This window comes from Dama dama, chromosome 12 (assembly GCF_033118175.1).
Source record: "Dama dama isolate Ldn47 chromosome 12, ASM3311817v1, whole genome shotgun sequence".
In the NCBI taxonomy this organism is placed as follows: Eukaryota; Metazoa; Chordata; class Mammalia; order Artiodactyla; family Cervidae; genus Dama; species Dama dama.
Genome location: NC_083692.1, coordinates 12,198,087 through 12,225,110, shown reverse-complemented (window position 1 = coordinate 12,225,110; position 27,024 = coordinate 12,198,087). Strand labels below are relative to the sequence as shown.

The following is a 27,024-nucleotide window of genomic DNA, read 5'->3' as shown; positions in this document are numbered from 1 at the left end:
CGCACCACAAATATTAAAGAGGTGATGAATTACTTTGGTCTGACCTTCCCAACACCTACTTGGATTCCAAATATTAACAAATGTCTCTTCATATAAGTTATGGGTAACTTGGGAATTAGCTCCCAGGATGCTACCAGCAAAAGGCAAGTAATCCTGTGGGTAATGGTGTCACTCATGTAAATTGATCAAACATTGCTTTCTACAGATAATAGCCAAGTTACAGACCCCAAAAGAGTTTAACACTTTCTTCTTTCTTCTGTAGATGCCTACTTTGTTCCCAGTTCACTTATAATCACTGTCTGAGAAGAGCAATCAACACTAAATACTTAAGGCTAATGAAAATTTAGCCTGAACACCTACTTGCATGAACATTGCATGGGAAAGTTTTCCTTTAGCTGCTCTGTGGTACCAGTATCTGAGCCCGTATATCCCACTGAGAAATACAAAGAGTCCCAAAGGGCAAAATTAAGGGTGGACAACATCTGACCTCAATCATGGGCGTCAGGATAAGAAATGCATAACACATGGTCACAACTCAAAAGCAGTGATGTCAAGGTTACTGCAGAGGATGGCAGCTGTTCAGTTGGACATCTGGATCTTGGTGGCTCCAGAACTGATTGTTCTCACATGAGATCTGTCCATGAGAAGTTCAGCCCATCTTCAGTAATAGTTCTCAGAATCTGAATGAAATTTTCATGTAATGCCCAGTGAATAACACATTTTCACATGTACAAAATATTCTTGTTTCTGGAAAGTAAACATTGCCCAAAAGCAAAATATTAAAACAAGAAGGATTATTTCGCGTTGTATGGCTGTGCCAAACTGATCCTTCACCTTTAGTGTTTACACTCAGAAGAGATCAAGGACAATGAAAGGGGTTTGGCTGTCTTCCTGTATTATTTGATAATATAAATATACACAACTTTGTACTTACCTTTCCAAAGTTCATTTCCTTCTCTTTTCTGAGAATAATAACCAGCAAAATGTTGATAGGCATGATAGGTTTAGCACGTGCAAGTCTGCTATATCAATTTCAAATGGTGCATAACTATTACAATTGTTAGGCAGGAATTAAGAAGTATGAGCACATTTAAATATACATATCCAGCTAATCAAATTTATCAGCGCATTAAGTGAAGAAATTATATTTAAATTCTTTAAAATTATAAGGTTAAGATTGGTAATATGTACAGAAAACCTTTTTTTGCCAATTAAACAAGACACACTAGATTCACACTAATTAATGAATGATCTGGAAATGTGATAGACAGTTGAATTAATGGAAATAATGCTTTCTTGGATAGAAGGTCACTAGTCCTGAGTAACGTATGAACATAACTATGTGTTGGCACAGTCCCTGATCAACAATGGTAAGATTTTCCAAAGCGTATAGCAGCAGGTATAATACGATGCATCTGTATATTCAAATGGCTTTTATAAAAAAAGATTATCTATATATCTACCTGGTATGAATTTCAAACCCTAAAATAACTGAAGACATTTCAAACACACTTGAGGGGTTATGCTATCTGCAACTTATTTGGTTTTGTTATTTATGCAAGACCTGTACATTTCAGTAATTTTAGTGCTGCAGTTGGCTAGCTGGGGGTGTAAGTTCCTCAACAAAGTCTCTGGATGGGTCCTGTCATGGTGTGATTGCTCAAAAAACAAACACTCTTCCAAAAACCATACTTTCTTTGATGTATGGCATAGTGTAATATTTAATTCAAGTGTTCAGAAACTGAAAGAAGTGCTTGAAAAGCTTTAGTTAAGAGAATTGGAGAATTCTGTATAGATTTTGATTTAGTCCATTTCTAAGTATATACATGGATGGGGAAGCAACCTGATTTGAAACCAGTCAAATGATCAATGATACATAATGGAGGGTAAAAAATGTAAGATAAAAAGCCAAGACAAATTCTATTTAGCCATTAATTATCAGAGGATAAAGAGATGGAACGATGTAGTAAATCTCTCATCTCAGTTACAGACAATGAGGAAAAGTTGGATAAGACTTGAACATTCAACAGTCATTAAATCAAAATCTTTCTTAAAGTGACACTGTCAGAGTCTGGAGATGTTACTCTGACACACAGTGGATGACTATGAGCCACTGGTATAGACAGGAAAAATTGAAATCACATGTAAAATGACAATACAAAACCAATGCCCCAAATCCAATTGCTCTCAAGTTCCTGGGAGGAAACAGAATAAAAATTCAGTCCCAAAGAAGTTCACATCTTTTTGATAATCAAATATTAGTCTACATTTCACCAGAGAGAAGAGCTATACCTGTAGGTCCTGATTTAATTAGATGCTCTGATGATGGTTCTGAATGGCTGACGAGCTCTTGTTAATAGACGCTTGCTAGGTGAAGCAAAGTAAATCAAGTACCTTTGGAAGCTGCTTCATCTCGTTAACCTGGGTGACCTGGGCCCGGAGTCATAGTTTGGATACCTGGGAGACTACATATTAGGAACTGGAAAATAATTTTTTTGCTTTGTTTTGTTTTGGGATAGAGACTAAAACTCAGAGAAGGCTGTAATCAAATGAACTTTTAAGTTCATATGACTCTTGAACTTCAGCATTCATCAGAATCACCTAGAAGACTTATTAGAACTTAGACTGCTGGCACTTTCCCCAGTTTCTGAAGCCTTAGGTCTGGAGATGAGAAATTTGTAGTTCTTACAAGCTCCTAGGTGCTTGCTGTTGGTGCCACTGGTTTGGGGACCATACTTTGAAAACCAGTGCTGTAAGGAATACTGAATAAAAAGATATGTGTTTTCCTCAGAAAACTATGATTTGTCCTCAGTGGAATCTAATCAGTAGGTTTATGCACAGTTAAAATATAAAAAATGAGCAATGACCCACCACTGTTAATTTGGAACAGTCCAACTAACCTCACCAAAGGCTGCTCCAATGGAAAAAGTGGGAAACTCTTTCCACGGTACACACTGGCTTTACTGGCTGTGGTCTTAAGTCAAAGCACAGAATGAACCTTGGCCAGCAGCGTGAGGTCTCTCAAGTTTGCAGCTGTCGGGAGGAGACTGCTCTGCCAGTGACTCTGGGCAGGAAGTTCCTCGTTAGAACTGATGCATCTATTTTATTCAGCTTGGAGTGAAAATAAATAAATAAAAAGAGGCCAAAGTCTCTAGGCTTCTCCGAACTTCTTTTAACTGCCTGACCTCCCCAAAGCCACCATGTTAGATGGCTTTGCCGCCATGGCTGCTTTACTTCCGGTAACCGAAGGCTCGAGGTTCGGCGTGATGGGAAGTTTTCAAAATGGCCGTCATAAATCACACCTGTGGAATAAATAAGATGAAAATCCCAAATGACAGACAAACACAGGGCACTCAGACTGAAAAAAACAAAAAATCTGCAATAAGGTCACTCTGCATCCCGGTCCACACGGCCAGCAAGCAGTCTGTCAAGAACATTAAGGAACAGTGTCATTTTCATCAGAAATGGGACATTATGGTGCACAAGTTCAACGGGACTTCTCACAACGCTGCTTTCCAGGACCCTGCATCAGATAAAGGATGGAGGGCTACCGCAGTTTCTTCTTTCAAGTAAACAGTTTAAGATATTGTTGTTGAAGGCGACACAGCTTCCTCTGTGTTCATATCATTTTACAGAACTCCTGCCACTCTTCATTCCCTTATTCAGCTAAGTGCTCAGCAATAATGGACAAATAAAATCTAAACTAGTGTTACCACTACCCTAGGGATAACACTGAGTGAGAGTTATGCAGTATGATCTGATAATAGCTGGCTTTAGGAGCTGAAAAGGAAAAAAAAAATCTTGTAAGGGGATATATTAAGACATTTAGATTTTAAATCCTAAGTCCAACATGACGCATATTTTGGGAATTGCTCTGTTGGCTTTAAGGTTAAAAAAAGAGCGGGGGCGGGGGGGATAGAAATAAGTCCTGATATATGAAATACATATTGTTGTTCAGTCGCTAAGTTGTGTTTGACTCTTTGCGACCCCATGCGGGACTGCAGCATGCCAGGCTTCCCTGTCCTTCACTAGCTCTTGGAGTTTGCTCAAACTCATGTCCATTGAGTCAATGAAGCCATGCAACCATCTCATCCTCTGTCACCCTCTTCTCTTGCCCTCAATCTTTCCCAGCATCAGGGTCTTACCCAGTGAGTCAGCTCCTCTCATCCGATGGCCAAACTGCTTTAAAAAACAGCTGTGTATCATCACACAGGGTGAAGAGAAACACTCGTCTTACCAAGAGAAGTCTTTCACACCTAGTTAACAGACCAGCCAGATCATTAAAAAAAAAAACTTGTATTTCATGTGTTAATCTCACAAACTCTTTATGGTGCCATTGTCTTGTATCTTGAAATGCATGCCCAGGCACGTGAGCATGACTTCAGTCTACAAGCTGGCCCAAATCAAGGACACAACCAGCTTCCAAAGATCCTTAGGAAATGACTATGGATCCCAGGGGAAGAAATGAGAGACACTTGGAGGGAAAAAATATTTCCAATTGAAATTATTATGTCAAGAACAAAGAGAGATGCACTATCTTGAAGTACAAGTTTTCACGCTATTGGCCAAGTTGGGGCTTTTAAAAGCCATTTGAACCCTTGGTGGCTTCAAATGATTCAGAAATAAATTGAAACATTTGCAAGGGGAAGAAAAAAAAAAAGGAGATTGTAATTTGATGGAAAACATATCATAAAAATAAGATGTGTCCCATTGTCACAGGCAAAGCCCATAAAAAATTCACAGGAAATAAAAATAGAATATGGGTAATAAAATAAAATCTAACTTTTTTCTCCCTTGGTCCTTAGTCTAGTTCTACTTGCTTATAGCATGCAGAGGCCTCGAATCCAGCCTTTCAGACCAGAGTTCCCAGGACCAAATGGCCATTCTGGATAGAGCTCCGATGGGCTATGTCGAAGGCAACTCACAACAATGATTCAAGGTGATGGTAGCGGGCCATGTGCAGAGACACCACACCCAACACTGATCTAGGCTCTCAGCTGCCCAGCTGTGCCCCCCTCACCAGACCTCTGCCCCCTCCCCTCCCTGCTGCTGGGACCCCTATAAAGCAGCCCCACCCATGGCCAGTCCAGGGAACTGTGTCCTCCAGAGCTCATACCACTTCACTCCCTGGTCAAAGAATAAAGCTCCTCTTTGCTTCTCGTTCTATCGGCTTGATCAACACTGGGGAGGAGGACCCTTGCTAGGGGACCAACTCTGGAGGCTTGGCAACACTTGCAAAAGAGGCATGGTTTTACAAAAACATGAAGTCAGACTCTAAAGGAGACTGTCAACTAGTTACAAATGAATATATGCTATTATCCTTCCTTCCCTCAGAATAAGATATTTTCTCTTAAATTATGACATCTGAACTGGTGGTGGTTTAATATTCACTAATTCTGTTTAAAAAAAATACTGCTTCAAGCCAGTATTCTGATCTTTTATTTTCAGTCAAGTATACAGATGACACAGAACTCCTATATTTAAGGATAAGTGGTAATTTTTGCTATTTATTTAAATAATGCCAGTCAAAATCCTTTACCAAAGGATGAAAAATGAGAGGCTGTCAACTCATGAGGATCTATGGAGAGATGATAGAAGACAGTCTGGGCATAAACGTCCACCATCTGCCAGTTTGAGGAAAACAGCATTCATTCCAGGGAATGGCAAGTATGCAATCAATGCCGTAGAACAGCAAGTTACTGTTACAATTACAGGTTCTAAATGTATGGCTCTAATTTGACTACTGCAGCACTTTTTTCATGCCCCCACCTATATGCTCAAAAGCGTAAGGTTTTACATTCTGAAAGGTGGTGCATGCATGCTAAGTCGCTTCAGTTGTGTCTTTTTGCAATCTTATGGACTGTAGCCTGCCAGGCTCCACTGTCCATGGGATTCTCCAGGGGATCTTCCCAACCCAGGGCTCGAACCCACTTATCTTATGTCTCCTGCATTGGCAGGCAGGTTCTTTACCACTAGCACCACCTGGGAAACCCCTGAAAGGTAGAGGTCATCAGATTATATGTTTGTTGTTTTTACTATCCTCCTGAAAGAGAACTAACATGCTGCTATGTTTAGAAATACCACATATTCCTGCAGAGAGCAAGGCAACAAGTTCAGGCTGACGACTGTCTCATGGCTTTGGACCATGTCAGAGTTAAGCTGTATTATGGAAGAAAAGATACCAGCCACAGTATTCCTGGGTTTTCAACCAGGAGAGTAGTCAAAGACACGTGACATTCAAGTCCTTTTAATTGGCTGGTCCTTAAAGACATGAAGGTGTGACAAACACCAGCCAGCCAGCTCCTTCACTGTAGGCTGCAGAGACGTATCAGACTCCAGGGGTGAACCGTAGAAGCTGACTTGGTAAAACTCCAAGTGGCTTGGCTTGGGTTTGGATTTGGATTGGGACATGGGTATGGGATGGATAGAGCCACAAGGCTGAGATGGGGACAGATGAGGTTAGAACTTGAAGGTTCAGCTGGTTTTTACCAGAGCACAGCAGATTCGTTTACTTTGTTACTGATCAAAAGCAAGGGAGACTTCCCTGAAATTTATTTGGGGGCTTAGAATCCAAAGTTCTGCTTCTAGATGTAAGCATTTCTCCTAGCCTTAAATGAGATGTGTTGTGTTTTGAATGGAAATGAAACTAAATGGAATCTTTCATGGTTTAAATGTCTTTCCTCAAATAGGGAATAAGCTGATATGTTTTTACTGCTAAACTTTCAAGAACTTAAAAGTTGAAAGATGTGACTATTTTCGTATCATACTTCAGAGCATGAAATGCCTTTATATACAAACTTTCCCAAACTTACTTTCCAGCTTAAGGTTCATGCTTTAGTTTTGATCCAAGAAAACCAGATGCTTTCGTGAGGACAGCTTCCTCATTTAAAGGCCATGAAAATCACAAATTTTCTGTTTTGTTTTAAATTGAGAGAAAACACTGGGACATTTTGTTTGGGGAGGGGTGTAAGAATGTTGAAAAAGGAATAGCTTCCTCAATGATCATTTACATTCTTGGCCTTCACCATATAACGTGTAGTTGGGCTCATAGTACAAATTCTCAGTAAAACAATTTTAGATATTTACCCCTTCCCAAAAAGGGTTTGCAAAGTAAATACAACACCTAATTATATGGAAGATTTAAGTCCTACACAAAACAGTTATTTGTTTTTTAATGATAAGATTCGATATAGATTAGGGAACATGTGATAATCACTGTGATTATAAGAATGCTTTACATACCTCTGACCTGAGCCTTATGCATTTGCCACAGTTGAAAGGAGGAAAATGAAGAAAAAGAGGCTTAACTGCGTTCTTAGCTAAGCAAGGAGGTGCTTTTTATCCACATAACCTTTCAATTCAAATGCCTTATGTGCACGGTTTTGTTCAGCTATAGTAAAAATATGTAATAGTACATATATCTATTAGTAAAAATATGTAAACTGTAACAAGAAGGAAACTTTGTGATTCTGGTAAGCCGGATGCATAAGATGTTATATAACCAACTGGTTTCCAGCCTTCAAATCAGACATTAGTCAAGGAAATAATAATAACCTTAGCCAATGGGAAAAACATCAAGCCAGATTTCTCCCAGCTGTGCTTCTCCCATCTGCAGCCTTCAGTAACTTCAGTGGAAGTTTAGTGTGTTTAGGGAGAAAGATGGCCAGAAGAATCAAAATTATTAAACTGAAAAGGTCAATCTTCAAATTAAGTCTGGGACCACGATCGTCTCCAGAATAAGGTTTATCCTGTCCAATGTCCTAGTGCTACAAGCAACATGGCCGACCAGCCTCAGCTCAATGGGGCTGATATCACACGTTATCCTGCCAAAGGGGTGAGTAAAGGGAAAACCGTTCTGGCTTCTGAAATGTACAAACCAAACTATTAGTGTTTCCTTAGCATTCCTTTTAAATTTCCAGCTCAAGCTTATGGTGACTGCAAGAGATGGGAAAAATCCTCAGAGGAGACAGGCCCTTGGATTTAACTCCACATAAACAGAGGGCCAAGGTATTTCGACAAAACTGTTGCTCACAAAAAGTTGACTTTGTCTTTGAAGTCCTTGTGTGTTCCACACTTGAAGTCAGATACCTTCATTCATCTAACTGTAGTATACGGACTTCAGTAATATACAGTGCTTTAATTTTTTTTTTCCAGATTAAAAAAAAGGGCCTTTTATAAGATCCTTTTCTGTTATAAAATCATCACCTAACATGTTTTCAAGGATGTGCCAAGTACATAATCTGAGCTACCTCCACTTTTCAGGCTTAACTGGCCTGATGTAACTTTTTTTAATGACCACAGATTTTTTTAGAAAGCTAATAATCCTTTCTTTTACCCCACAAAAAGCTAATAATGTTTTAGATCAGTTTCTATTAAATAGAATGGACCACATGAAGTTCCTACTAATGCATTAAATGAAAAGTTATCTACCTGTAGGACTTAAGCAAAACCTGTTTTTTCTCCCTTGTTTTCTTCCCAGTCATTTAGATCCACGTAGATAAAAATGGTTATTAGTTAAAACATCAATGAAAATACTGACATAATTTCTCAATATCCCACATATTACTAAAGAGTAATAATTCCACTTGCACTGAAACCTCTGGTGCTTGTTAGCACATTAGCAGCTCCAAGTCTCAAGGTTAAGGTTAGACACAACCAAACCAAGCCTGCTTAGTGGTGTCTACTCCAGAATTTCTCCAGCCAGCATGAACACATCACTCCTTTCTCATGTAACTCCTAATGCCAGATAAAGTTTGGGACATGTGCACCTGTTTTGGGGTCTCTTTTTCCTTCTTAACACCGTGATTAGCCTATAGCAACAAGTCAGTAAAAGATTTTTGGAATGAACAAATGATAAAATGCATGGCTGCATTATCAGAGGTTGTATACGTTGTACTGGTAAATTGTGAAATAAAACATCCTGTCTTCTGTAGTAACTGTTGCATTTGAGTTCATGGAGAATGCCATTTATTCTGCACATTTAAATATGGTAAGTTAGGAAAACACATCTTGAGTAGAACAAGAAACATCTTTATGAAATGTGAGAGATCTAAAAAGCAAGTAGATTTGAACAAACACAAAATGTAATGCACATTATGAAGATACTGCTTTATTGTCCTTGTCTCCATTCAGAATCTTTCCATCATGACCCAGTGGGATTTAGTTCCTGGATGGTTACTTTTATTTAGCATTTAATAAAAATCTTTCTTCACTGGTAAATCAGCATGTAAAGAGAATAGGTTCTTAAAAACACTTTGATGTTGAGAAAGACTCTTAGATACTCAAAGTGTTCAGACAGATAGTACCAGATTATACTAGAACTCTTGGCAAGTAAATCTCATGGACACAGGAGTTTGGTGCTATGATTCTTGTCAGAGTAAACCAAAGATGGTCCAAGATATGACCGGAGTGATCACAGGGGGATTTTTGGCCACAAAAAGACAAATAAATAAATTATGCTACAAATTCTTTACAACTCTTAACAATTCAGATTTCATTTGTAAATTCTTCATTGTTACAAAAATGGATGATTGGAAATAATTTTAAGATACTGCATGTAGTAACAGACTGCTGAGATGATGGATGTTAACAATCCTGAGCATTTATAAAGTGAACTGTCTAATATTATATATGCATATCTCCATGACATGTTATAACACATGATCATTTATGAGGGAGAAAGCATCAAAATAAAATCACTTGTATACAAATGCTCCCTGAATTCAAAGTGCCAGAAACTTCTGCCTCAAGGAGAACTCATTTTCCTATTTTTCAGCCAGTCATTTTTGAAAGACCTCAATTAAAAATCCAAATTTTGGTCAGAAAAATGTGACTGACTACACCTGAAAGAGGAAAATGCAAGGTGAAAAATGTTCTTCTTTCTCTGCTGGTGTAAGTTGCCAGTAAGTTAGCTGTATGTCATTCACGAGCTGATATTATTTGGATTGGCTTAACTTATATCATCCACGAAGACCAACTGCACTGTACTTCAGCCAGTGTTTGGCAATGCTGAAGAGCAGACGCTGCAGACAGGTCTGCTAGATTATCTGGGCCAAACTGTGGCAAGGATACACATACTATTATTTGTAAAACACTCAGGGAGAGTAACTAATTACATTTTGCTGTTTTTGCTTTCGTATTCCTCCTTTCTGGGTTGTGGACTTCTTCCATCCATCAGTAAACTTGGGGCATCTTCTTTGATTGAAGGTGAGTCTGGAGCAACTGTTCTTTGGGTAAAGGCTGGCAGGGTAAGAGAAAAGAGAAAAAGAAACCCGGATGAATATAATCCCTGGCTTGACAAAGCTGTAAGTAGTCATTGCATTTGATTACTAGTTTTCTATAAGCTTTACCTGGACTACCAAATCTTCAATTGAGGAATAAAATAATTTACTATATTAAAAAAAAAACCCACATATTCATGTCATATGTTTGTTTTGGATTTGAAGAGTGAGGGTAGAAGGCGGTGTTGATCAGTATATAGTGACATTAAAGCGCACGATTTTAGAAGAAGAAATCTGAAGGGCTTCCTTTTTATAGAAACTTCTGTTTTACACAAAAGCAAACTGAGACTAGATATGGAATCTAGGTTTACTCTTTTTCTACCACCTCTTGCCTCTCTTCTGAGCTCCAGATGCCTATATCCAGATGTATCGGTCAGTCCTCCCACTTCGTTTCTTTATCTCTGATGCCTGCCTAGCCCTTGCTTTTCTTCATCTTAGAAAATGACATACTCATCGACCCAGTTTCTGAAACCTTGGTTCCTTCCTTCCCGTGGCCTGCCTGCTGGACCCGTCCCATTTAAGGGTAAGTTCTGAGGAGTGTGCCTTCCATTTCACCTGAGTCCTTCTGCTTCACACCATCTCTGTTATTAATACCATCATCCCAGCCCAAGCCACCATTTTCTCTCCTATTTTCATCTTGCCCCATTTCCACACACTGGAATTGTCTTTCTAAAATGTTCATCAGATTATGTCACTCTGCTGCATTATCCCTTCTCTCCCCACCCGCCATGGCCTCCCAGTGAAATTAGAATAAAATCCAAACATCTGATGGTGGCTGAAAAGACTGCCATGGGACCTCATCTCCTACCATGCTCTCTGCCAATCACTCTCTCCCTCACTCATTCTCCTCCCTCTTTTCCTCCTTCTGGGGTCTTTCCAGTTCTGCCCCTGGATTAGCAAAATGCTTTCCACCCAATTTTAACTCAGCTGATTCTTCTTGCCATTCAGGTTTCAGCTCAGTTATAACCTCCCATTCACTAATATAAAGTCCTGGTCCAGGTATGTTCTATCATTTCACCTTTAACACATATTAAGTACACTAACTTTTCTTTTTAGAGCAGTATGATCTGAGGTTAAGGAAATGAAAAAAAAAAGTTCTTTTTTATTAACTTTCATTGATTTGCTTTTCTAAGAATCTCAAGTTAAATTAATATGTAAGATTCACTTTCAACTCCTAAAGTAACCCCATGAAAAACCACAGTCCTTTCTTTCTGGGATTATTTATTTAAATAAACATTATTTACAACAATGCTAGAATTATAGAAAAATTGCAATTTGCATTTACATTTAAAATTGAGTTTATAGATACCAACTCCATGAACATTTCACATTTGAATCTCAAAGAACTTGAAACTTTGAGAAGTCTTCAGTTTGCTCCAGACTTCACTCCAATCCAGTCTGGTCTGGGCCCTGGGAGTGAAAGCCCTGTCCTGAAGTTGTGTCCTTTAGCCTACAAGGAGCTATACATGGAGACCAGTGGTCAGTCACTACTTATAAAAAAGTAAAAATGACAGTTTCCAAAGCTGGCATTATGAGTCTCCCTTACTAAGCCCCCACTGTCTACAGGCTACAGGTAATGGAATCCAAGCCTTCTAAAAGAGTGTCCTGAATCACAGCCATAGCTTCCAGCCAGCCAGGATAAATTTGGTAGTAATCATGGCTCTAAATAATGGATTTCTGTGTTCCTATTTCCAATGGTCATATAAACTTACAATTTATACATTTCTCCCCTTCTTCCTGGCAGGGAAGCATCTACCTTTTCTTGAATTGACCTGAACTACACAAAGCTGACATAAATTACTACTGAAAACAAACTTTCATTAAGGCTGGGTCATTTCAGAGACCACAAATTATGCAGTATTTTCCCATTTCCTTTGTTTTTCCGTGGTCAGTGATTCTGCGCTTTCGGTCACAGTTTTGACGGGGCACTGAAGTCAGCAGGATGACTGCCTTAGCATCTTCAGCACAGACAAAAGAGCCTCATCCAGGGCGAATCCCAACCCAAATCAGAAGGAGCCTGTTCCATGGGCTCAGAAACTCGCGTCAACCTCAGCACCTCAGTTACCCTCCTTGTCTCCACACAGGTCTCAGCTGCTCTAACCCCCACCCCCCACCCCCAGCTTTCATGCTGCATTCAGAAGTTAACAAGAAAATCCAGCACACGCTAGTCAGACATAAAAGCTGGAGTTTTCTTAGTAGCATTTTATTTTTATAAGATTCCTTTTTAGCCAGAGCGTCCATACATACACATATCAAACAGCACCAGAGGACTACACAGAAAGACTGCGGTCTCTTGCCGCATCCCTCCCAACCCCACACACCTGCTCCCTGGAGTCAACCACAATCAACTCTTTTAGCTTTATTTTCCGTATTTACTTCAGTTTTTGAAAGAAAAAGAAGCTTATATTGCTATTTTCTGAGTTATCATTTTTAGACGTATCCACACCCATCCACTTCTCTTTACCCCATCCTCCCTATATAGTTACGTCTGGACTTCCAGTTATGTCAATAGTGAGTATTTATATTGACTGTAAATATGGCTCATACAAACCTAATAGGACTACTCTGACAATGTTTCTTTTCATTTTTCCCCCCTGGAGTTATTAATTGACCTGTGTTTTTATTTATTTATCTATTTTTTATTTACTCTTTCTCCATAACCATCCTCAATTGTTTCTAATAGCTCAGTTAGACTAGACTTGTCATGTGCCTACTAGTAGTTTTTCTAAGTGCTCAAATGAATCCAATAATCTATCCAGTTTTTTAAAAAATTTATTTCCTAAAGCTTTTCCTGGTGGAATCTTTTGTTTCTTCTTTCCCTATGACAGAACTGAAGAATATAAATGTCTAGATTAAAAACACCCCAGAGCAAATAGGTAGAAGACCCATGGGGAGGCATAGCATCACAAAACTCATGGAGGTTAAAGAGACAATCCTAAAAGTTGCCGGGCCAGGGGTGCAGGGGGATAGCAATGGTGAAAATGATCATGTCAGAGGAATGGGAGTCAAACGAAAAAGACAGAAGATTTTTCAATAGCAACACTAGATTTTGGAAGATAATTGTGTGATGACTTCAGAAGGAAAGTCTTTTTTAACCCAGAATTTTATAGCCAGCCAAAGTCTCAGTCAGGTGTGAATGGAAGAAACCCATTCTCAGAAATACGAAAATGAAAATATTTACCTCCTTTTCTTGGATGTGCTCCTGCAAGAGAACTGAAACCAGCAGAGGAAGGCCTGGGGTGACCAAAGAAGCATGGCCATCCATCCATACAGGAGAAAGGGGAAGAAAAAAATCTCAGGGCGACAGCTGGGCAATAGCCATTTATTGGGTGGGCCGTGTCATCTGCCCACTTCTGGCCTCTGTTCTGTTTTGTTTCTTCTCTCTTTCCAGGACTCTCACTAATCATGGTCTGTCCTTCCTGTATTGGTTTTTCTGAATATCTTATCTCTTCTATTGCCCTTTTTCCTTATCTTCTGCTTTCTTTGAGGTTTCTCAACTTTGCTGTTTTCCACCTTTCTAGTTTATCATATTTAAAATTTCCGAGATCTCTTAACTCGTGCTCCTTTTTCATAGTATCTTGCTTTTTAGTGGCTGCACAATTTCCTCATATCTCTGAGGGCATTAATGATATTTTTAAGGTGTCTTCTGTTCCCTGTATTATCAACTTACTACAGGCTCCATTTTTCTCCTTATTGATCTTGACAAATCTCCTTTTTAATTTTGTAGCGTCAAGAAAATTTTCAGGACAGGACAATTTCTATAATTAAGCTGAAACTGTGTGTACCACAAAAATGGAGACGTATTCAGGGTGATCATAATTCAATTCCAAAAGCCATCATGAAAAACATACAGAAAATTCAAAGTTCATCAGAAAAGTAAATTAGAATAAATATTATTTCCAGAAATGTTTATTAAATTACCTAAAATGAGTAACAATAGGTACCTATGATTAAACTTTTTAAAGTATCCTTAAAAACATGGAGGAGGTAGGTTTGGGAGGAAAATCATAAAACTTCTTAAAAAGAAGAATAGCAAAATATATGGTTATGTATAAATAATCAATAAATTAATAAAGAGGTTTACTTTTTAAGCTAAGTTTTTCAGTCAGATTATATAATATAGACTAATAAAGTATTTTCTCATCCAAATAGTGTTCTTAATATTTTTTTCCTATTCTTACTTAATTTTCTGTGTCAGTATATTTATATAGAAGCCTATAGCAGCCTGTGAGCATTACATCTTAGGAAGTGACCAGTGTTAGTCATGAAATGCTACTGAGTGAAAAGCCAAATACAGTTTCTTTTACTGCTTGTCATAATGTTAAATAAAATTCTAAAAATGTTGATGTTTTCCCCTTAATGTCTTCCAACCACTTTCTTATAGGAACCTTTCTAAGGAGCCTTCTGCAAGTCTTAAAGGCAAAATTAAACACCAGCAGAACAGAGACCTCTGTGCTCACACCCTGGTGCTGTTTGTCTCCAAGCTCTTAGACGTCTGAAGGATAGGATCCATGTTGTTTTTGGTGCTCGGTCCCCACCCTCCTCCTCGTCCATGTTTTCATACATCAAGCAGACCTGAGGGCATTTTTCCATTGCTTAATATGAAAAATAAAAATTTTGTATAACTACATATATATCATATTTTGAGGTACCAGAACCAACCTGAGATATGATCCAAATTGAAGGGTGACTGCCAGATTAGAATAGCAGAGGGCTTATGAAAATATATAAAATCACTTGGCAAAATGGTTAGGACAGGAAAGGGAAAATGCTTAGCTGTTGGAATAAAATAATCATGATATAATGGAAGCCAAACCATTTTGTCAGAAACTGATAAATATTTATTCAATGAATCCATGAATATAAATCAGAAAAAATGAGAGTTATTATTTTCTATTTTGACCTACTTCTTTGTGGCTAATTTTGATATTTTATTTTATGGAAACCTAGCTTTTTAAAATGACAGATTTGTCCAACTGAATGTACAAACTCTATATCCATGGAAAACTGAAGAGCTAAATGATGATCTAAATAAGAATCTATTAACATTTGAATACCAAATGACTTGGATAAAAGTGGACTTGAAATAAAAAAATTCATATACTCATTCATCTTACATTAGTTGAACATTTACTATGTGCCAAGTTCCATATAGGATGCTGAGGAAACAGTGGTGTATAAACATCACTCCTATCATGGAGTTCACTCTTGGGTGAAGAGAAGAATCAGTAAATAAAATGTCACTTGAATAGCAAATAATTCCATAATTATTCCAAGAAAGTTTTCAAAGGAATTTGTAATGCATTGCAAGCACTCATAACAGCAACCATACTTAAAACCATGAGTTCTGAAGGTTTTTTTAACGACACTGCATCAAAGGTGAAGTATACGTGGTGGGAGAAGGTATTCTGGGTCAACAGACTCACACTTTGTTAATGTTATAACCTTTTGTTAATATTTACAGTGTGTTATTCACAGAATGAAACCTACACAATAATAGTTTTCATATCCTTATTCTTTGTACAAAATTAGATATCTCTGAATAGTTTTTCTACTTTTTGAAGACTTGGATTTTATTACAATACAATCTAACTTCCTTACTCACTCATCCACAGTTACTAGCAATCTCCATGCCAAAAAAATTGCTTAATTAAGATTTGGTGATTCAGTTTTAAGTTTTTGTGAGAAGTGTAAAGTCTAAAAGGAAGGGATTTCATATATTTTTAGTAAGTTGGTTAATATTATAAATGTACTTAGGCATTATTTGTATGATTCATAATGAAAATTTTTTCAAAATTACAACATGAATATTACTATCATGTTCTGGTCTTTCATTTTAATCTTTCCATAACTGAATTTTCTTTAATCCAATCTAAAAGCTAGTACTGGGCGTCATTACTTACAGTTCAAGTGGGAAAATCGTGGACTAGACAGGAAGCGACTGTGATCCTGCCAACAAGATGACTGATCTAACCCATGAGCATGGGAGCTTTCAGCAAAGTTTCTGTCATCCTGAAAAAAGAGAGCATGGGCATTTCAGTTCAAATCATCACAATATGTAAGGCTCAGGATTCACTTAAATGTACTGAAAATAAAACTGAACCTCAAGATACAAGCTATATTATACCATAATGTAATATTATAATCTATTTAAAGAGAGAGAGAAGGAAATCACCTAAAGCCATAACAGCATGACATATTTCTCTCCAGACTTTTTTTTCCCTGTGGATGAGATTTGTAAATTTACTGTAAAACTCTGCGTTCTTCATTTATTTACATTTAATAATATAAATGGGCTTCCTTGGTGACTCAGTGGTAAAGAATCTGCCTGTCAATGCAGGAGACAAGGGTTTGATCCCTGGGTCAGGCAGATCCCCTGGAGAAGGAAATGGCAACCCACTCCAGTATTCTTGCCTGGGAAATCCATGGACAGAGGAGCCTGGTGGGCCACAGTCCATGGGGTCACAAAAGAGTCAGACATGACTTAGCGACTAAACAACAACAACACTAATATAAAGTTTTAGAAAATCATTACATTTAGCTTATGTTACTTTTACCTTTAGCTTAAGTTACTCATATGCGGGGCTACCCTGATGGCTGAGATGGTACAGAATTTGCCTGCAACGCAGGAGACTTAGGTGTGATCCCTGGGTCAGGAAGGTCTCCTCAAGAAGGAAATGGCAACCCGCTCCAGTATTCTTGTCTGGAGCATTCCATGACAGAGGACCATGGCGGGCTATGGGTTCCATGGGTTTGCAAAGAGCTGAATATGACTGAGTGACTAATGCTTTCACTTGTTTTTCCTCCACTCATATGCTATCTAGTGAATATACTATGCTTTACTCAGGTATTACTTTTCTGGGCATTTAGGTGGTTTCCAATGTTTTACTCCTATAAAAAACACTGTGAAAAATATCTTTAAATATATAAACTTTCCCATGTTTAGCAATATTCCTTATGACAAATTCTTGGATGGAAATACTGTGTCAATAAAAACAATTCAATGATTTTAAATATATTTACCTAGACTGCTTTCCATGATTATAAATATTCTTACTCATTCAACAATATTTAATATATAAACAAAAATGAATCCTTGTGGATTGTATGAAATTGTCCTTTTCCTCAAATCTTAGCTGAAAAAAGGGAATTATATCTTTGAATAATTCTACTAACTAAATAGGTTAGAAAATAGATGCTTTAATATATCTTTCATTGATATATAGTAAAAATTGCATTTTTCCCTCTTAAATGTTTTCTAATTATTTACTACACTTCATTTTTCTTCCTCATACTCATTCATTCATTCAACAATTACTAATTTGGCACCTACTATGTGCTGGTCAAAGAGCAAATATAAAACATCAATGTAAATGATCCTGAAAGCTTCAGGAAGGCAGAAGAGAAAAACATTAAACAAACTATACAAAACACAATGCAGTTAAAAACTGGTAAGAACTATAAGAAGAAGAGTAAATAATAGGAAGAACTACATTTAGATTTGAGGTCCAGAGAAGTTACCTCTGGAGATGATATTGAAGGCGATACTTGAGTGCTGAGTACGAATCAATCAATCAGCCAGATGAAAACTCATAGGTGGAGGGTGGAAAAAGTAGGAGGTGAGGGGTTCCAGCGAGGTGGTGAGAAAGCGGTGTTCTAGACTCATGTGCAGGTGCTGAGGTAAGAAAGAGTTCGGTGTGTGTGAAGAACTGAGGGAAGGCCCATGGCTAGGGCACCTTGAGCCTGGGGAGTGACTGCAGTGAGGTCCTGAGGTGGGATTTGGCTTGCGGATTTTTTTCCTTAGGTACGATCAGAAGGTAATCAACAGTTTTGAGGAGAGAAATGATATGTTTTGATGTGTATTTCTCAAAGGTTATTCTGGCCTCTGTGGAAAACAGGCTGGAGCAGCACAAACATAGAAGTGGGAAGAGCAATTAAAAGACAGGAACTGAGGATGACTGTGGGGTCAAGGGAGACGAAGGGATCAAGAAGGTTCTGGATGAAACAACTGCAGGCAGTCCATGGGGTCATGAAGAGTCGGACGTGGCTGAGGGACTGACCTGAACTGAGGTGGCCCAGTTTCCTCAAAACTCACATATAGTACGGCCTCGTGTAGCATGACTATCTGATGAATTAGCCGTTGTTCTCTGCACTAAGTTGGAGAAGGAAATGGCAACCCACTCCAGTGTTCTTGCCTGGAGAATCCCATGGACAGAGGAGCCTGGTGGGCTACAGTCCATGGGGCTGCAAAGAGTTGGACACACAACTGAAGTGACTTAGTACACACACAAAGTACCAAGTTTATATTTTATTTGTCACATTTATATGTATGAAATCCAAAAGAAAGGTTAAAAGACTAAATATGTGTATATATATATATATATATATATGCATGCATGGACTTCCCTGGTGGCTCAGCTGGTAAAGAATCTGCCTGAAATGCAGGAGACCCCAGTTTGACTCCTGGGTTGGGAAGATCCCCTGGAGAAGCTACCTACCTCAGTATTCTGGTCTGGAGAATTCCATGGACTGTATAGTCCATGTGGTTGCAAAAGAGTCAGACATGATTGAGCAACTTTCACTTCAGATATGCATGCATACACACACATTTATAAAAATCCATTTATTCTGAGCGGAAACCATGAGCTTAATCCTAAAATGACTTAAGATCATCATTTGGTACATTTGCATGTACCAAAAGGGAGTTCAGTTTCATTTAAGATGAAAGCCAGAGGTTTTAAGCAAGTGATAGACAGTTTTCATTAATTATGAGAATTTCATAAGAAACTGGAAGTCACTCATTATAGGTTTGCTGGAAAGGAAAGGCTATACTGTTGACCCTTGAATGACACAGGGGTTAGGGGTGCTGACCCTCTGTACAGTCAAAAATCCTTATATAACTTGTAGTTGGCGCTCTGCATCCGTCGTTTGCATCTATGGATTCAATCAACTGCAGATTGTGTAGTACTGCAGTATTTACTATTGACAAAAGATCTGCATATAAGTGGACATATGCAGTTCAAACCCATGTTGTTCAGGGGTCAACTGTATTCCTCATTTTCTACATATGAAAATAGATATATGAGTTGTTGAATAAGTAAAAAAAATTTAAGGAAAAGGGATAATAGCCCTAAATTGTATGTATATATTAACACAGTGTCAAAAAATATGAAGCAAAACTGGTAGAACTATAAGGAAAAAGTAGGCAAATCTATAATTAGACTTATTGGGCTTCCCCTGTGGCTCAGCAGTAAAGAATCTGCTTGCAGTGCAGGAGATGCAAGGGACATGGGTTCGATTCCTGGGCTGGGAAGACCCCTTGGAGAAGGAAATGGTAACCTACTACAGTATTCTTGCCTGGAAAATCCTATGGATGGAGAAGCCTGGGGGGCTACAGTCCATGGGGTCGCTGAGTCAACACAACTGAGTATAAGCACACACATAATTATAGTTGGATATTTCGACATTCCTCTCTCAGTAACTCATTTAACTCAATAATTCTCATAAAACATTTAGATAAAGAATTGAGTTGAACAACATGACTGGCCAACTAGACCTAATTGGTATTTATAGAATACTCTACCCCAAAACAGCTGATTACAAGTATTTTTTCAAGTGCACATCCAACATTCTCCAAAATTCTCCAAGCGCTATATGCTTGGTGGCAAAACAAATCTCAATAAATTTAAGATGACTGAAATTATACAAAGGATGCTGTCTGACCACAGGGAGTGACAGGAGAAATCAACAACAGATGGATATCTGAAAATTCTTAAATATTTAGAAATTAAAGAACATACTTCTAAGTAACTCATGAGTAGAGATCAAAATAAAAATCTTTTAAAAACTTTTACTTGTATGAAAATAAAAGCACAAATGATCAGAGTTTGTGAGGAGGCATTAAAAGGGTATTTGGAGGAATATGTATAACATTAAATGTGTATATTACAAAAGAAGTCTCAAATTGATAGTCCAAGTTTCTACTTTAAGAAACTAGAAAATGAACAGCAAATTAAGCTTAAATTAAGTAAAAGGAGGGAAATAATAAAGAGCAAAGGTCAATTCAATAGAAAGCAGAAAAACAGTGAAAAAATTAAACCCATACTGGGTGGTTGTTTTTTCTTTTTAAAGAGTGATAAAAATCTAAAAATCTCTTCAGGGACTGATTAGGAAAAAAAGAGGGAAGATATAAATTGCCAATATGTAGAATGAAAGGAGGATATAGTATTATGTCTATAGACATTAAGAAGTTATTAGGAAATACGAACAACTCCGCCAATAAATTAGACAACTTAGATAAAAATGGGTATAAATAAACAGTCTTAAAATGTGTCATCCAGTACTTCTAGGCATCTAGATTAGGTTAATACATTCAAGATATGGACAAAGATTTTTATACCAAGATATTAATCAATTGATTATAATAGAAAAAAGCTGAAATTAACCTTAAATTTTCAACAACATGAGATTAGGAAATAAACTATGGCATAACCATAATGACAATAATGATGATCATAGAGAAAATTCATACATATATATGTATATATATAAAATGTTAAATGAAAAAAAGAGGAAATAAAATTGTCAACAAATAATGATTTCAATGTAAAAAGACATTTATAAGAACTGAGAAACATACACCTTTAAATTAGGTAAACAGATCTTTAAAAATATTTGCTAGATTATTTTCTTTTCAATTTTTTTCTGCTTTTTCCAAATTGTGCCATATTTTTAACTGTCATATGCCAAGAAGCTGGTTGCACCATTAAAAATATAAGAGGTTCTTTTTCTGTAAACAGAAAAGATATAACCTATGCTTTGATGCCAGTTGGTTTTGTTTCAGAAATTTAAAACCCTACCTTGGCAAGAATGAATAGGATTTGACGACCCTGTGGACTTCCTCCTTCCCCTGGGAGGCGCACTCTGAGGCTGTCATTACACCATCTGGTTCATTCAGCAAGATGCCCAGATCTACACGTCCGCTCCTGTCCTTTCTCACTGTCTTTCTCAGTCCAGGCATCACTGGGCAAATATGAATGTGTCTGCTTTCCGTTGAGTTTTCCTTTCTCTTATTGGCCCATAATCATCTAAGCATTTTTAGTGGGAAACCTTTTATTATGCTTTTCTTTCGCATTTTACATAGAAAGCATGATTGAGTGCAGATTTCCAGCGCTGACTGAAAACATGTCTCTCCTTTCTATCTGTGCCTCTTCCAACTCCCTGAGGCCTTTAGGATTTCACATCTGAGCATAATAGTCACATCCATGGTTCTGGCTCGACTTGCCCCATGTCAGCTCATTCTAAAGTAGCTGTTGGCATACAGGTGGGACTCAATGAAGAGTTGACCCTTTTGAACTGCGTGTGTCCACTTACACACAGATTTTTTTTTTTCCAATAGTATATACTGTAGTACAATATGATTTGCTGTTGGTTGAATCTAAGAATGAGGAATAATACCTTGAATGCAGAGGGCTAACTACAATTTACAAATGGATTTTCAAGTGCACTGAGGGTCAGTGCCCTTAACTCCCTAGTTGTCCAAGGGTCAGCTGTATGTCTTTAAGTTTCAACATCTTACAAATCTTCAAAATATTGCCAGAATCCCCAGGGTTACCTAGAAATAAATAATGAAATGATCCCTAGAAGAACACCCTAAAAGAAAAATATTTCACAATCCTTTTGAACAAATCAACATGTCAGAATATGAAAACAATATCTTCAAATTCTCCAATTATATATTGATATTTAATTTGTGGACTTTCTATGCAAGTAAAGTTTACAGGGTCACTATAAGATGGCTATTTCTAATTTCAACCTTTTTTCAATTAAATACTTAAATATTGAAAAGGAAGTATTGGTTAAAAGGGAAGATTCTTTGCAAGCTTTTGCTTTTTGCCAACTCTTACATCCTTAGCACAGGGACCTATTTTTATTACTGTCTTAAGTCTCAACAAGCTATTTAGCCATAATTCCCTGAAAAAATTCCACTGGGTGAAGGAACTTGCAATTTCTAATATTTTCCCTGGGTTTCATCCACTTCTCTTTCATAACACACATTGTAATTGGTTTCTTAAAAGTTGTTCCAACCCGACTAAATCTTTTTGCTAAACTGATCTCTAATGATTAATATTTAATGATGCCCACCAAGTGTTTTTCTCATAGAAATATTGTAAGTTCAAAGTTTATAAGACAAATGCTGCATTTAATTAAAAAAAAAATTTATACAACTCTTCCCCTAGAGAAAAGGAAAAGACACTTATGTGTTCCTGAATCTGTGGCAGAAATGCTTTCCTGAATTTGTCTCTAGCCTAACAATGCACTGTTCCTCTGTTTGCTCCCCACTCTTAATTCCCAATTCTCCTTTAGTGCTTGAAAAAGCTTCACCTCTTCCTCAGTAAACTTTATTCCTATTTGAAAGTTCTAACTAGACAGTTTACTTAAAAGTTAGCCTTCCATAACTCAATCTGCGTGGCTGCCATTATATAGCTTTTAAGTTCCATGAGGGTGGGGCTTTGATCACCTCTTTCTATATTTCCACCTACCCATCCTAATCTTCATAGTTCAGAACAGTGCCATATGCAATAAGGAACTCAATAATGATCATATTCTTCAAAGTTTGCTCTCTGGAAGTTGGAAGTAGGAGACTGTCACTCTCCCATTCTCATATTCTTCATGTAAGAAAATGACAGAGCTGGGCAAGATCATCTCCTAAGACTTCTCAGCACTGACACTTTGAAATTCTAACCTACCCAAGCAGAACCACTGAACAATCAGAACATCTAACTACGCAAACCATCTTTTCCACAATTATATCATAAGACAATAAACATGAAGCCACATTCAGCCACAGAGGAACAGACTCATGAAAAAATACTGTGTTGGATCAGGCCATTTGATAAATTTACCTATATTCAATTGCTATTTTATGGTATAAGAATTTAATATTCTTAGTGACTCACTAAAAAAAAAGGATTATACTCAGTTTTTGTTGTGTGTGTGTGTGTGTGTGTGTGTGTGTGTGTGTGTTTTGTTAACCCATTTCAGACTTGGCTCTACATGATTTTAATCCATTCAAAAACCAAATATATTCACAGTGGGTAAAAATTTGCCATAAACAAAGATACTCAGAAAAATGTGTCACTGACTTAAGAAACAAAGGTAGAGATACAAAGATATTTTATAATGATGGTTCCTAGAATCAATGTTTATTCCCTTAAAGTGACTATTTAAAGGAAACAAGGATTGTTTGGATAAATATGTTATAGTCTATTTATTACAAACTAATAAGACAATTAACTGGCATTATCACTCACCTAGAGCCAGACATCCTGGAATGAGAAGTCAAGTGGACCTTAGGAAGCATCACTGCAAACAAAGCTAGTGGAGGTGATGGAATTCCAGTTGAGCTCTTTCAAATCCTAAAAGATGATGCTGTGAAAGTGCTGCACTCAATATGCCAGCAAATTTGGAAAACTCAGCAGTGGCCACAGGACTGGAAAAGGTCAGTTTTCATTCTAATCCCAAAGAAAGATAATGCCAAAGAATGTTCAAACTACTGCACGATTGCACTCATCTCACACGCTAGTAAATAATGCTCAAGATTCTCCAAGTCAGGCTTCAGCAATACATGAATCATGAAGTTCCAGATGTTCAAGCTGGCTTTAGAAAAGGCAAAGGAACCAGAGATCAAATTGCCAACATCCACTGGATAATCGAAAAAGCAAGAGAGTTCCACAAAAATATCTATTTCTGCTTTATTGACAATGCCAAAGCCTTTGACTCTGTGGATCACAATAAACTGTGGAAAATTCTGAGAGATGGGAATACCAGACCACCTGACCTGCCTCTTGAGAAACCTGTATGCAGGTCAGGAAGCAACAGTTAGACTGGTTCCAAAGAGGAAAAGGAGTATCTCAAGGCTATATATTGTCACCCTGTTTATTTAACTTATATACAGAGTACATCCTGAGAAATGCTGGGCTGGATGAAGTACAAGCTAGAATCAAGATTGCCAGGAGAAATATCAATAACCTCAGACATGCAGATGACACCACCCTTATGGCAGAAAGTGAAGAAGAGCTAAAGAACTTCTTGATGAAAGTGAAAGAGGAGAGTAAAAAAGTTGACTTAAAGCTCAACATTCAGAAAACTAAGATCATGGCATCCGGTCCCATCATTTCATGGCAAATAGATGGGGAAATAGTGGAAACAGTGGTTGACTTTATTTTGGGGGGCTCCAAAAATCACTGCAGATGGTGACTGCAGCCATGAAATTAAAAGACGCTTACTCCTTGGAAGGAAAGTTATGACCAAAGTAGACAGCATATTAAAAAGCAGAGACATTACTTTGCCAACAAAGGTCCATCTAGTCAAGCCTATGGTTTTTCCAGTGGTCATGTATGGAAGTGAGAGTCGGATTATAAAGAAAGCTGAGCGCCAAAGAATCGATGCTTTTGAACTGTGGTGTTGGAGAAGACTCTTGAGAGTCCCTTGGACTGCAAGGAGATCCAACCAGTCCATCCTAAAGGAGATCAGTCCTGGGTGCTCATTGGAAGGACTGATGGTGAAGCTGAAACTCCAGTACTTTGGCCACCTCATGCGAAGAGTTGACTCATTTGAAAAGACCCTGATACTGGGAAATATTGAAGGCAGGAGGAGAAGGGTACGACAGAGGATGAGATGGTTGGATGGCATCACCGACTCAATGGTCATGAGTTTGGGTAAGCTCCAGGAGTTGGTGATGGACAGGGAGGCCTGGTGTGCTGCAGTCAATGGGGTTGCAAAGATTTGGACACCACTGAGCAACAGAACTGAACTGATGTACCTAATATAGTTAGAATTGTGAATTCAATATGATTAACAATGGTATCTTTACAGTTAAATTTCTTCATAATCTTTCCTAACTTAATGCTCTAATTGAGCAAATCATTGGAAACAGTGAAGAAAGCATGTGGTTTGTCAGGGGGACTGGGTTTGGTAGGGTTAAAAAAAATTAAAGACCCTAATGAATGCAGACTTCCAGAAAATAGCAAGGAGAGATAAGAAGTCTTTCTTAACTGAACAACACAAGGAAATAGAGGAAAACAGTACAATGGGAAAGATTAGAGATCGCATCAAGAAATCTGGAGGTATCAGGGGAACATTTCATGAAAGGATGGGCACAATAAAGGACAGAAACAGTAAGGACCTAAGAGAAGCAAAAGAGTTTAAGAAGTGGCAAGAATACATAGAAGAACTATACAAAACAGGTATTAATGAACAGGATAATGATGATGGTATGGTCCATCATCTAGGGCCAAACAAAAGTGGGCTTTAGGAAGCATTACTACAAACAAGGCTACCACAGGTGATGGAATTCTAGCTGAGTTATTTAAAATCCTAAAATATGATGCTGTTAAAGTGCTGCACTCAATATGTCAGCAAATTTGGAAAACTCAGTAGTGAAAAGGTCCAATATTCATTCCAATCCCAAAAAAAGGCAGTGCCAGAGAATGTTCAAACTACTGGACAACTGTGTTCATTTCACATGCCAGCAAGGTCCCACTCATAATACTTCAAGCTAGGCTTCAGCAGTATTGAGCTGAGAAATTCCAGATGCACAAGCTGGGTTTAGAAAAGGGGATCCAGAGATCAAACTGCCAAAATTCATTGGATCACAGAAAAAGTAAGGGAATTCCAGAAAAACCATCTACCTCTGCTTTGTTGACTATGCTTAAACCTCTGTGTGGACCACAACAAACTATGGAAAATTCTTAGAGATGGGCATACCAGACCACCTTACCTGTATCCTGAGAAACCTGTATGTGGATGAAAAAGCAACAGTTAGAACTGGACATGGAACAATGGACTAGTTTAAAATTCAGTTCAGTTGAAGTAGATATTTTTCTGGAACTCTGCTTTCTTGATGATCCAATGGATGTTGGAAATTTGATCTCTGGTTCCTCTGCCTTTTCTAAATCCAGCTTGAACATCTGAAAGTTCAGTGTTCACATACTGTTGAAGCCTGGCTTGGAGAATTTTGAGCATAACTTTGCTAACGTGTGAGATGAGTGCAATTGTGTGGTAGTTTGAGCATTCTTTGGCTTGCCTTTCTTTGAGATTGGAATGAAAACTGACCTTTTCCAGTCCTGTGGCCACTGCTGAGTTTTCCAAATTTGCTGGCATACTGAGTGCAGCACTTTCACAGCATCATCTTTTCAGATTTGAAATAGCTCAACTGGAATTCCATCACCTCCACTAGCTTTGATTGAGGTGATGTTTCTTAAGGCCCACTTGACTTCTCATTCCAGGATGTCTGGCTCTAGATGAGGGATCACACCATCATGATTATCTGTGTCATGAAGATCTTTTTTGTATAGTTCTTCTGTGTATTCTTGCCACCTCTTCATATCTTCTGCTTCTGTTAGGTCTATAACATTTCTGTCCTTAATTGTGCCCATCTTTGCATGAAATGTTCCCTTGGTATCTCTAATTTTCTTGAAGAGATCTCTAGTTTTTCCCATTCCATTGATTTCCTCTATTGCTTTGCACAGATCACTGAGGAAGGCTTTCTTATCTCTCCTTGCTATTCTTTGGAACTCTGCATTCAAATGGGCATATCTTTCCTTTTCTCCTTTGCCTTTTGCTTCTCTTCTTTTCACAGCGATTTGAAAGGCCTCCTCAGACAACCATTTTGCCTTTCTTTTTCTCAGGGATGGTCTTATTCACTGCCTCTTATACAATATCACGAACCTCCATCCATAGT

The 27,024-nt window shown here is 37.9% G+C and overlaps 1 protein-coding gene across 1 annotated transcript in view; it reads right to left on the bottom strand.

Annotated features, from left to right (window-relative positions):
• Positions 1–451: 451 nt before the first annotated feature.
• The window catches only part of CEP128 (centrosomal protein 128), a 452,428-nt gene continuing 425,855 nt past the window's right edge, over positions 452–27,024 (bottom strand). Inside the window, exons 23-25 of the mRNA XM_061156507.1 lie at positions 16,184–16,292; positions 10,116–10,239; positions 452–680 (exon numbers count right to left, since the gene is read on the bottom strand). Of these exons, the coding sequence (XP_061012490.1) occupies positions 674–680; positions 10,116–10,239; positions 16,184–16,292 (240 nt within the window). The 3' untranslated portion in view covers positions 452–673. The remainder of the gene's footprint in view (positions 681–10,115; positions 10,240–16,183; positions 16,293–27,024) is intronic.